This window comes from Stegodyphus dumicola, chromosome X1 (assembly GCF_044657685.1).
Source record: "Stegodyphus dumicola isolate Sdum_Otavi_A_Nest chromosome X1, ASM4465768v1".
Taxonomy (NCBI): Eukaryota; Metazoa; Arthropoda; class Arachnida; order Araneae; family Eresidae; genus Stegodyphus; species Stegodyphus dumicola.
In genome coordinates this window covers 184393187-184407063 of record NC_140780.1, presented here as the reverse complement: position 1 = coordinate 184407063, position 13877 = coordinate 184393187, and the positions used below count along the sequence as shown (strand labels likewise).

Sequence of the window (13877 nt, the reverse complement as noted above, 5' to 3'; positions counted from 1 at the left end):
TTTCATTATTTTGTATTACCTTAAAAATCAATTTCACTTACACAATTCAATTATTTCAATTATTGTATCATTATTAATGATACAATTTACAACACTTCAAGTGTGTTGTAAAAATTATATTTTTCTTTTAATATGTCTTTTTGAATACTTGTAGAAAGCGTGTTATAAACTTTCCACCTCATATGCTTTTTTTTTTTTTTCTTTTTAAATTTATATAGCAGTAATGTAAAAGTAACTTCCAGATGTGACAATCATTTTGAAACATATGATGACTGAGTATCCTTTTGACTTTGCAAGCAATAAAATGTAACAGTAACATGTTATTGGTAGCTGCATTTGTATTTTTGAATCAAGTAATTTAATTGAGTGGAATTTTCTTGATTTTTTTATCAAAATCTGCATAAAACATAGACATTATGGAGTCTTGAATAGTCTCCTCATTCTTGTAATAAATAAAATCAATCTTATTCTAGGATGTTGAGTAGAGGAAGGCTGCTTTTGTGAAATTATTGTTTTGCAACATTTGAAGTGTTAGTAATAGTTTTGAGATATTAAGAAAATATTCTGTAGTTGAAGTACGTAACATGTATGATATTAGACACATTTCTAATTAATGATACAATTGCTTAGTATTTCATTTTATAGCACTTATGATTTCAGATAACATATTACTGGTGTTTGGTTACTGGAGGATGAATTAGGGATTTGTATTTTTGGTATTTGTGATTAGTTCACTAAAGTTCCTGTCTTGGCAGTTATAAAAATGTACCATTAACTGGAATCATTCTGATAAACAATTTGTAACAGCATGTACTGAAAGAAATTATCCCCTTACATGCACTGTAGCTACATTAGATGTAGCCATGTATTTGCCGTGGGTGCCAGATAATAAGAAAATAATATATTGCAGTTCTAAGCAGGAAAATGCGATACATAATTGGGTAAGAGAAAACGAAATTTATTTATTTATGATATTTTTTAGCATCAGTGATAATTTCTTAACATTTCATTTTATGATTGTGAATTTCTTACAGAAGAAAAACTTGATAGCTTGCTTTCAATTTGTCAATTAATAAAAAGATCATTTTGCTTTTTTTTTTTTTTCATGTGTGTCAATATGTGATAATAATATTTTCACTTAATACATAATTTCAGCTACGAGAAGCCAGAAAATTTGAACAAGCAAATAATCCTCATTACTTGAAATCAGATGATAAGGTAGGATAACTTATTGAATCTTAAACCTTTGTTTATAAGCTATATATATTTATTTGTAACAAAGGTGAACTTTGTAATTTGTGCATATTTTTGCATTTCTTGGTTAATTATGTTAAAAGCAGCAACAAAACTAAGCTTTTTCAAAGAATTTTTTTTTAAGTAGACATTCATAAAATTTTCTTATGTGAGAAAAATTTTTATAATGTATGCTTTTAAAAACCTCATTTAATTTTGCTTATAAAATTACTATTGTCTTCTGAACTGTAACAGATTTACTGTAAAGGAGTACAGTGTATTGTTTTTGTGACTTGTACCTTACAGTGTGCACCAAATTGCCAATATATTTCACATAAGAATTGGCTAAAGCTTTTGTCACTTTTACATAATGATTACTTATTATTGTCCGTTTGTTAAGGAATCTTTATCATTCTGTGTTTATTACGGAATCTTGATATATCATCACAACTTTACTCTAGTGAGTCGCATATTTCTCATTACTCGATGCTTTTCATCCTAAATGTAACTGTATTCAAATCTCTCGTAAACCAAGTGTAATTTAAGACGGCAGACTTCATTGTTATTCTGGACATAGTTCTGGACTTAGTGTGCATTTTTATTTTCCAGGTTTCTGTGTAAATAATTTTATTGCTATTTTTTACATGGCTGAGCTTTAATATAATTTACTTTCTTAATATTATCCTTTACAATTCATTTGTTTAATAGTTTAATTGCATTTGCCAAAAGAACTGAACTTTTGCCTCATTCCTGTTGACAATTAATGTAACCTTATCAAATTGGGAACTGAGGATGTTCATGATACCTGTATTGAATAATGCATTTATGTAAGAAATAATTACCCTTGTTATGTTGTTTACTAGCGTACCAAGAACTAATTATATATATATATATATGTATATCTTAAAAAACTGTAATTGTTTCATAAAAATTTTTCTGTGTAAAAATATATGGCATTTTTCTTACCTCTTTGTTTATTCAAAAACAGGATGATTGTTACAGATTTTGAAATTTAAATTAATATTTCATTGGTATATGAGGAATGTTCATTAATATCTAAGCCTAACATATAACAAAAGATTTTTTGAGAAACCAGTTTTTTTTAACCTAGTGCCTGTGAACATGAATATATATAGCTTGCTTATTCAGTTTTCCTATTGTGAAATAGAATAAGAGTCTCACTGGGAAAAACATATGCAGGTATTCGCAGGTCTCTATAGACACAGTGTAAGTAGTTAGATCTGTAGCTGTGCTTTGAAAAGCCTGTTTACAGTTATTATCTGCAACTGTATATTCAGCTTCACAATGCATTTGTGTGCGATGATTTAACTTGAACAACTTGAGTGTAAGTGGTCTTCCTTTGATTCATTACTATATAAGCAAGGCTGCTCATCTCTTAATACAGTAGTGTTCTGATGACGTGCACACTGGGGCCATGAATTGTGTAGATTAGAGAATTTCAAGTGTTATAAATGATATCATGCCGAGTTTTGTTTACATATTTCCTAAATTTTACATTAAATGTAGGTGTTTGTACATAAATATCTAAACAAATCATATCTTTTGAATTATTTTATCAAGATTTATTTACTAAAAGACTGTGGTACAAAGTCCAAAATTGGGACGTCCAGTACCTGTAATAATCTAATATCTGGACCGCCAGCCAATATATATATATATATAATAAAATAAAAATATGTTTCCCTTATTTCTAATAATTTTGAATATATTACTGATATAAAAAAGGCAGATGTTCTCTAAATGTGATTTTTCTCCAAATTTACTTAGATTTCTGCTTATCATTTTCAAACCCCTGCTGTCTAGGAAGTTGCATAGTGATTGATGCTGTATTAATGCTCGGCAGGATCACAATGTCAGCCTTTAAGTGCTTATGGAGAAGTAGCATTTTTCTTTTGGATTTAAGTAACAAGTGAAGCTCAATTTTTATCATATATCATCTTTCTAAATTTAAACTGATGATTAGGAAAGTTTGAAGTCCCGGCGATTCCACACACATTACTATTTGAAATCCGGGTGTCCATTATCTGGAATGATCTAAAATCCAGACCTCAAAACCGCCAACAACAGTTTTTTTTTCATTACGCATGTGCATTTGATTCTCCCCTCCATGAGTAATAAAACATCCGGAGAGTTCTGATTCTTAATTTCACTTCGACACTAAATAAAATCCCTTGTTTTGGAAGAAACAATTATTTTAGCATAAATTTGGCTCCGTTGCTGCGTATCTGCTTTGGCACACATCTGAAACCGAAACATTCCAAATATATGCATCATTGATACGACGCCAATCTGGCAAATCATTATTTATTATACTTTACTTTCATCGCTGCATGTTTATCAAAACATGACAACTTGAGTAATAACTCATGTAGCGATACCTAAACAATTTTTTTATGTTAGTAATTGAGTAATAAATGAGCATGGTAACCTTTTATGTTGAATTACGCTTGGCGATGATTACAGATTTAAGTTAAATGTGCTAAAAAAAATGTTCTCAAGGAAAAATTTAACAAAAATTTCTTTCCATATGCTAAAAATAAATTCTGTTCATGATACCCATAGACCCAAAGATTACATTTAGTATATGTGGGAATTTAATTATTCAAAACTCTGATAAGCCTTAAGCATGTGCAAGAAATAGACATATGTACAATAAATAACTAAAGAAATCAGGCTTAATTGTCTCGGTACGCGATTGAAGCGAGATAAAATTTAATAGAACAACTTGTTAGTCGTCAAGCTTGTAATGCATAGCCAAATATGTATAGTGAAGGATAGCTAAATTTGATGATGGTAGCTGCTAATTTTAAAGGTTTTCGGATATAGCAAAACAAAGGTGAAATTTTCCAATTAATGGATTTTGTAGTTGGATCCCAGCAGAACCAACACCCTTGGTGTGCCCACTTATATGGCGCATATTGATGTGTACATGGACGAAGTCAAGGGAGTGTGCAATTCTGATTTTTTTAAGCGAAAATAAGTTGATGTGTACATGGATACTGAGTTTGTGCAATTCTTTGACTTGTTTTTTTCAAGTTGGTGAATTTGAGAAACATGCAAAGCAGTGGGCGATTCTGCACTTTACCGGTTTGTCGCCAAGGGTGTGGGCTCTCCTAAGATTTTACCGATTTTGTAAAGAAATGTGGAGAAGCGGTAATAAATGAAGATGATATAAAAGGAAGTTTTTTCAGTGTGATGAGAATGCTTCTCAGTCATAAATCATTAATGAACGGCGAAATCTGTAGTATGGTTCTAGATTCAGAAAATACCACTACCGATAGTGAAGAAAGGGGCAGAGAAGTTATTGAAAACAAGAAAATTTCAATTGACAAGTTAGTTGGAATTCTCAAAACAGCAGTTGCAGTACTTCAAGATTATGTCTGTCTGCAGAATTAAAGATAAAATATTAGCACAAAAAAGAAACTTTTAAAACAACTTGCATTGAAAGAAATGTTTAATGAAGTAAACAAGTATTAAGCTTTTTTTTTTGTTTTGTTTTGTGTGTGTGTGTAAATTTTGATACCCTTTAGATCATAAATACTTCATTATTTCATAAATCATAATTTCATATTTTTAATTTTATAATTTCTACATACCATCTTACTAGATTTAAACTGATGATCTAATATCTGGAAAATCCCAAATCCGGAATCGCCAAAGTCCCAGCAAGTCTGGATTTCGGACTTTGTACTGTATTAACTGTATATTACATATATTTATATACAAAGAAAGTCAGTCAGTACTGGGGAAGCAAAGTAGGAGCATAGGAATACATAATTGAATTTTTTGAGAAAGTAAAATACTCTTTTATAAAAATGCATTGAAATATTTTATTAAAAAAACAAATGTCTGTCTGTCTGTCAATGAAATTATTTTCAAAGCACTTTTTATGCTCTTGAACTAGGGAATAAAGTAAAAATATATACATTGCTTTCAAAATGCCAAGCACAACTGTGTTTATTCAAAGAAATTTTGTGTGTTTTTTTATTGTAATGTTACTCTATTTTCCATCTTTAACATCAGAAAAATCTCTAGAAATGCTGTTTTTAAGAATCTGTTCTTGTTCACTGCTGATGCAAACATGCTTGCAAAATTGACTTCGACAACATTTGGACTTTATTGACCAGAAGTTTACTTTTTCAGTATCGAAGAATACTACCATATTTAATTTATTATCACTTTTATAAGTATAACCAAATAAACATTACAACAGAAGTAGCCAACCTCATAATCCCAATTAAAGATTATAACCAGGTTTTTTACTCATGCTTATCGCATGAACTCAGAATTAATTAAAAAAGACAATGAATGTATTTTGAACTGATTTCTTATCTCAGCTAATTTTCAGAAATTTGTATTTTGGGTTTTTCTAAAAAAGAAAATGATGGCACATACACAGGCATAACAAGTAACTGCAGTTATCAAATAAATTTGCTTCTTCTATCAAACTGTATTATAAATATAATGCATTTTTTTAAACTTTATTTTCTTCTTCATCTAAGGAAGAAGATATTGAAATTGAAATTTTGTTTGTGTACATTAAAAAATGAGTGCACATTACAGGCATTCACAAATTAAGCAGTCACAGGTTTCATAATTTCACTGGTTCCTTATGTAGATGTAGATTTCCCTTATTCCTTTTGTTTACATTCTCAAGTACTGTCCAGATACAACTCTTTATTAATAAAAAATTTGATAAATGCAGTGTGATTTTTTCGCGTCTTTAAGGATTCTCACCTAACTTGAATAGTGTGCAGAGTTGCCAACTCTCCCGATTTTCGACTGCTCTCCCGCCAACCCGATTTACAATATATTTCTCCCGACTTTTTCTTATTCTTAAAATTTCTCGCGATTTTTATGGAACTTTGCTTAATACTTTGCTATATGAACAAACAAAAAAAAAATTGATTTTGGATGTCTGAAAGCAATTAAATTCTCTAGATTATATCTAAAACAAAACCTTGCGAATCAGATAACTTCTGCTTTGTGAGTGAGAGCCTATACATATCCAGAAACGTCATTCTCCAATGGGCATCAAGTTTCACTGCGTGTCATCTGGCATATATTAGCCAATGAGGACAAAGCAAGCTTTTATTTAGATGTTCTTTAGTTATCTCGTTCATTTTGTTCTCAGTTGTGTGAGTACATGTGCCTTCAAGAAATAGTTTTAGAAATTATCATCTTTTGTTATGTCTGCGAGAAAGGTGAAATACTCGTGTACGTTTCAAAAATCATACAGAGTTGACTTTCCGTCCATTATTTCCTCAAGAAAATGTAATAAATTTGCGATGTGTAATGCCTGTCGTTGCGATTTTTTGATTTCACATGGTGGAAGTGCGATGTTCTCAAACATGTGCATACACAAAAACACAAGGACAACATGAGTTGTTTTGAGTGCAGTTTACTTTCTGTCCCCACTCTAGAAGGACATTTGACAGCCTTTAATATAGCATAGCTAATTATTAAAACTTTAAAAGAAAATGCAGTCCCTCTGGATAATTGCTTAGCACTTGGTGCCGATAATGCGCCAGTATTGGTAGGATTGAAGGCTGGTTTTGCAGGCATCTTAAAAAAGGAAAATTCAGATTTGCAGATTATGAGGTGCACCTGTCACCGCTTAAATTTAGCAGCTGAAAAAGGGGCAGCTTCTTTGCCAATAAATGTAAACGAACACATTGTTCATATTTATTATTATCTTGAAAGGAGTTTTTAAAGGAAGGAAAAATTGAAACAGTTCCAACAGCTGCATAACAGCAGTTTACAATTAGAAAACTTGGATGAAGTTATAAAATCAACTAGGTTTGATACCCAGTGGAGTTTAATTGGAAAACTGAAAGGTGCTGATGGAATTTTAAAATATAGTAAACTGTCTAGAATTATGTTGGCCATCTTGACAGTTCCCCATAGTAATGCAGAGTGTGAGAGGATTTTCAGTGTTGTTGTAAAAACGAGGACTAAATTTAGATCTAATGTTAGTGATGACACATTAGAAAAACTTTTATTAGCGAAAGCAGGCCTACATGGCAATTGCTATGAACAAAATTATGAAGTTTCTTTCTTAAAGAAAGCAAAATCTCCCACTGTTTATAACATTTGTATGAAAAACTGATTAAAGTGTCTTTTTTTTTTTTTTTTTTTTTTGTGTGTGTGTGTATGTGTGTGTGTGTTTTCCTTTTCTTAAATGATGCAAGTAATAAAAATGTTTCTTATGTGTATTGTTGTTAAGGTATTTTTGTGTTGCTTGCATTTAAGAATTAGTTACTATTCAAAGTTATTAACTATTCAAATTCATTATTAAAAACTATATTTTTATCATTTAAAAAGTCTTTTTAACATTGTGAAAAATCTCCCGATTTCTTAAAAAAAATCTCCTGATATTTGAGTGTCATAGGTTGGCAAGTATGAGTGTGCTTCAGAAAGACTATTATGCTGTGTTGTGGCAAGTGCACTGTTAGAGAAACATGATGCAATATCAACAGAATATTTCAGCATCATTCTGTTTAGGCTTTGAACTTATCTGAATATCTTCTGTATTAATGAGAATATAATAATTTTTTTTGCATTAATTAATCAACAGTAACTGTTTCCATGTATCATGTGATTGAGGATTCTTTTTTCCCTTTCCAGAGTACTGATGTCAGTGCTATTGATGATATTCCTGTAGCTCAAATAGATTTATCTGTTCCGCTTCATATTCCTGGTAATATTCATTCTTTTAAATTAAAAATTTTAATTAATAAATCTAACTTGCTCTCCTATTAATTTCAACTTGTGTTTAAGTGCATGCTAAATGATAATATTCTTTCTTATTGTTAAAGCCCTAATTTGTGGATTATACATTTTATGCTTGAGTAATCAAGATTTGCATGTTCAATCAACGTAAATGGCATTTTTGGCAATCTTTGTGCCCATCCATATCCAAAACCTTAGCATCAATACAGTAAGACCCTGCTTAACATGCGCCGCTATTTTAATACTGTATTATACTGTAGTATTGGGATTCCTTGAAATGAGTATTGCTGGTTTGGTTTAGGATTTAAAGATGCAAAAGGTTTTTTAACAATTCTACTGGGTGGTAAAATAGTGGAGACTTTAAATTCAAACTCCTGCTTGTTTATCATTCCAAACAAGGAGCATTGAACGGAATTTCAAAATCATCTTTACCAAATATAATAATAATATATACAGATGTTATTATTATATTTAATAATTATATATATATAGTAATATAGAAGTCCAATAAAAAAATTTTAAGAAATTATTTACTGAACATTGTTGCCCATATTTTAAATGCTAACAGGGATTTAAAATCTAGAACCGGAAGCTTTACTTTTGATTGATAATGCTCCAAGCCATCCAAAGCATTTGTCCAACTTAACAGCATGCATTCCAGTAGAAGTCGTTTCCTGCCACCAAACTCAACTTTATTTATTCAACCTATGCATTAAAGCATAATATCAAATTTTAAAACTTATTATCTATGACAGACATTCTGACAACTGACTGATAAAACTGATGCAGAAGATAAACAGTCCATCAAAGATTTTTGAAAAAAACTATATTTTGTATTCTGTAGTTAACAGCAATCTTTCCTGTGATGAGGTGACAGAGAAATATGTGAAAAAAGTATGGAAAATGTATGGGCAGAGCTTAGCAAGAATATTGATATAAGAAAATCCAATTTTGAGGTCAACAAAATTGTAAAGCTGGCTAATGGAACAGGCTTGTATAATATAAATGCAGGCTATTGAATAATTACTGCAAGTTACAGCTGGTGAAAGTTCTCCAATGGTAATCTTAAAGAAAATTAGTAGAACAAAAAGTGCACAAGGATGGCAAAATTAGTGTTTCTGAAATTGAGGAGCAAAAGGAATTTTAAACATGGTTTCTAAAAATGTTTAGCCATTATGTAAATTATGGATTTGTATATATAAAATGATTTATTGCTGAACAAAACAGGAAAAGTTAAACGATGCAAATGATTTAAACAATGTTGGATGTCAGATTAAATGATGCTGGATGTGTGTGATGACACACAAAAACTATCAAACGAAGTACAGCCTTCCTTATTACAAACATAATTTTTTTACTTGAACCTTTTTTTTTTTTTTTTTTTTTTTTTTTTTTTTCCGTAAATGTTTTATGAATAAAAGTCAATATCAGCAATAAATAAGTCTGTAAGTAACTTAATAAAAGATTATTTAACTATAAATGTTACAAAATTTTTTTTAAAATGATAATTTTCCATATTCTCTCTTCTGTTTCGCTTATTCCCATTACTTACATGTTAAAATGATCTTGTTTAGCACTGGAATTGATTGAAACATATCTTGCGTATTTAACGGGGTCTTACTGTATATTTATGAAAGGTCTATCACCCAAGTTCAGAGTAAGTTACACCAATACACTCCTACTGGAAGTTCCGTTTACCATGATGAAATTTTGTCACTATTGGCAAGAGTTAATGAAAACAGTGGAGGAGTGGAATCTAATTTGTTCTTATCTCCTCCATTAAAGTGAAACAACAGGCTGTATGTTACACCATACAAAATCAGTTAACTAACATTATTGCCAAAAAGCTAAAATTGTGTATCAATAGTGAGAAGTGTCACAGCTGACCTTGTCTGTTTTGTAGATACAAGTAATGTGTGAGAATGGTAACTCCAGGCTTTACTTTCTTAAATATTGATCCTAAATACTTCATAAACCCAAACCTTATTTATGAAGTATTTGGGTTTTAGCGCATGGCAAATCGAGAGACGGTTTTGGGTACCATAAAATGTGGATTACTTGAAACCTTTTACATAGATGACTTACAGCAAACTGCATTAAACTGGATTTAATTATTATAATCATTGAGCTGTCATATATTTTTACAGGAATCAAATTTTCAGCTCTCATAATCTAAGGTTTCTTTGTAAATGCATATTATTGCAATATGCATCATTGTGAAACAAAGATCAGACACTCGACCAAATTTCCATACCGTGAATTAACATTATAAGAATAATAATTGATCCTATTCCTTTCTTTACAAGTACTGAAAAATTTGGATAATTGTATTTTAACTTTTAAGAAAACATTTTGTATCTTTCATGTTTAAGGTCTCATTTCTTCTGAGAAGTATCTTAATATAGAAAATGGTATTTCAAAAAAGAAGCATCGGAAGGTCAAGCGAAAAAAGAAAAGCAAGAAGGTTAAACTTCCTCCTGAGAGTGAAGAAGATATCCCCCCTTTGCATGTTGTAAACATTATTGAAGGAGAAATGCCAGATGGTGCTAGAGTAAGTGCTGATGAAGATGATCGAAATGTAGATGATCCTCATCGAGCCTTAAATATTGACTTGGAGGAGTAAGTATTAGTTCTTGTTTCAGTAAAATATCTGTATTGTCATTAGTCATGTACATTAAACCTGAAATCATTTTACATATTTGACCCTGAAATTATTGTGTGAAGTGACATTGAAGATGGAGCTTGGGAGTGTAAAAATTTAGATGTCTAGGATTTAGATAAAGAACATTTGTAATACGGTCAAAAGTCTTTATTTCGGACACCCATAATGCGGAATGATCTATAATCCGGACCTCAAAGGTACAAACTTACGCGGTCTTACGCGCATGCGTCACATGCGCGTAAGACCTTTACGGCTGTGAATTTGCGTGTGCACAAAATACGTTTACGAATGCGCGTTTAATGTATAACGGGTGGTATAAGCTAAGCTAAAATTATCTAATTATCTATTTCAGTTAATGCTGCAGATTGCATTGTTCTTTTAATCTTCGAATTGTATCCGGCTTATTATTTTTTGCAGACTGTTAGAGCAATTTTATAAAAGTAAGCTTGAACTTTCGATTATGTCAAATAGAATTTCCAATATATATTTACTAATATGTAAAGGATCTACAAAGCGAAAGTATGTTTCGGAGTCCATTAAACAAAAAAGTGGAATTGCTGCAAAAAATGGATAAAGGCATATCCTTTGTTTATCTAAACTTTAACGTTTGTTTATCTAAACTTTGTTTATCTTTAACGCCGCGGCGCGCAATGAATTGGAAGTTGATCTGTCAGCACTATCCTTATCTTCAGGGCAGATGTTTTTATTTTATTTGGCTTATAATTGCTTACTAAATGTAGTATTTCATCTTGATGTACTCCGTCTTTGATATGATTTAAATCAAATGCCTCGTCATTATAATTTGCTTCCGATAGCAAAGAAAGTGACAGAGGTTATTGAAAACGAAAAAATTTCAGTTGACAAATTAGTCGGTATTCTCGACACAGCAATTATAGGACTCGAACAGCGGAACTTTGTAACTGAACAAGAAATTATGTCTGTTTATAGAATTAAAGAGAATGTATTATCACATAAAAAAACGAAGCAACTTAAACAACTCATATTGAAAGAAATGTTTAATAAAGTAAAAAAATAAATATTAAGTTTTTTTTTTTTTTTTTTTTTTTTTTTTTTTAGTAAATTTTGAAACTTTTTAAAGCATAATTGTTCTTTATTTCGGAAATTACAGTTTCATGTTTTTAATTTTATAATTTCTGCATGCCATTTTACCAGATTTAAACTGATGATTGATAATCCGGAATCGCAGACGTCCCGACGAGTCCGGATTAACTACTTTTGACTGAATATGCCTTAGAATAGTAGAAAGCAAATTTTAAACTGGAATCTCATTTATTTTATCAAGGAAACTGTCTTGCTAGTAGAGATCACATTTAAATTTTCTTTGCACCATGTTGTCTTGTATAATATTCTGATTAATATCAGTAAAATTAATAAATCAGTTTAATGGAGATGCAGTTAGATATGCCAATAAAATATACCAATGCAAAACTTGGTGTTAGTGAAGAAATTTGGCATAATGATGTTTAAAAAGTTAAGAAAGCTAGAGAATGTGCCATTCTTAAATATTCAGTTTCTCCATGTCAGATGAATGAATTGTAAAAATCGGAAAAGCCCCATGCGGCACCTTTGACAACCACTTACAGAAATGAATTAACATGGGGTCTCTATGTCCCTCTGGCTCATGGAACCCTCTAGCAAGACTGCTCCAGTCAGAATGAACGTATTATGTCATAAAAACACTTTTAAAGTTGTCATTCTTATGTGTAGTTTGTGACTTCAAAAGTTTGACAGAAAACAAGGAGGATCTGAACAGAAATTTAAGTAATTTCCGGTTTGTTCTTAGAAATGCAAAACAACATTTAAGAGATATAAGTGCATGAGATTCTTATTAAAAATTCAATGTGACCTCTTTCACCTTACCACAGAATGCCAACAGCTCTCTAACAGCATATTTAGTTGTATTTTTCCATAAACCTTATTTACATGAATTAAAAATAAATATTTCATTCTCTTTATACATGTGTCATTTTGATTTAACACAAGTGAGCAAACCCAGTTTCTAAGAATTTTCTTTTATTTTTTAAACTTAATTTTGAAAACATTTTTATTTGTAATATAGTAGTAACACGCATGCTCAAACAGATTGCATTACAGCTAGTGGAGGAATGAAGCAGTTGCCCATAGTGAATAGTAATTCACAACTAAATGTATTATTTTTTCTTTTGTTTCCAAGCTGTGTGTAGTTAGAATATGGAACAGAAACCAACATTTTGCATCTTCAAAAGGTATTTAATATGTAGTTGTGTTTCAGAGTAGAAGCTATTTAAGAGGTCTTTGGTGCACTTATAAATTTATTAATTTTATTGAAATTTAACAAACTAAGTTTACAATTTTTTTATGCTTTATTTACTTACAATAACTGAGATACAAAGCAGTACAAGGTGTTACATCTGTAGAGAAGAATTTTGTAGTACATGAAGCAACTCGAGAACTATTAAGAAACATAAAACTGCACTTAGAAAGTTGGTACATTCTGAAATAAAAATAGGTGTTAGTTTATCATTAAAAGAGATATTGTCGAGGAGCTATTGGAAAGGCTGTGGTAGAATGCATAGAAGTCAAAAAAAAAGAAAGTACCATTAAATGGAAATGTGTCAAGCAAGCGCTACGACTTTACCATCTCAATTTTCTGCATGCACAGGTTGGATGACAGTTTCATAAAAGGATACGTCATAAATTTTAAAGGTGAAACTTCATTTCTGGATAAATCAGTTGCTGAAGTATTTCCACTGCAACTTGCTAAAATTATTGAAAGTGAAGGATGCACTGATGATTAAATGTGAAATTCAGATATAATGTCTTCTGGAAACTAATACCTAACAAAACATATAGCCAAATCACACAATGGTGGTTTTCAAGATAGCTAAATATCATTTGACTGTATTCTTTTGCTGTTATGATTCAGGACATCATCACTGCTGATAAATCAAGCCCTAGATCGAATACACTGGTGGACAATTGCTAACGATGGATGACAGTTCCAGTGATAGCAACCAGAAAATGGAAGGCTGGAATATGTGTAAATTAACATAATTGTGGGATACAGTAAGGCATGTTGTGCATATGGAAATTTTGGATTGCCGAAGTTTTTTGTCACATGATGTGCTGATAAAAGAGATAAAGGTTGTGACGCATATTCACCTTTGTTGTTCGAAAGAAAAATTTAATGGAAAAGAATCAATTGACAATTTGCAGTATGTTTTCCCAT

At 30.8% G+C, this 13877-nt stretch overlaps 1 protein-coding gene across 3 annotated transcripts in view; it reads left to right on the top strand.

Annotated features, from left to right (window-relative positions):
• The window catches only part of LOC118186050 (AP-3 complex subunit delta-1-like), a 401929-nt gene that overhangs the window by 300706 nt on the left and 87346 nt on the right, over window positions 1-13877 (top strand). For all 3 annotated transcript variants that reach the window (XM_085808093.1, XM_085808094.1, XM_085808095.1), the window contains exons 20-22: window positions 1156-1218; window positions 7882-7954; window positions 10359-10605. In XM_085808093.1, coding sequence (XP_085664219.1) covers window positions 1156-1218; window positions 7882-7954; window positions 10359-10605 — 383 coding nt within the window. The remainder of the gene's footprint in view (window positions 1-1155; window positions 1219-7881; window positions 7955-10358; window positions 10606-13877) is intronic.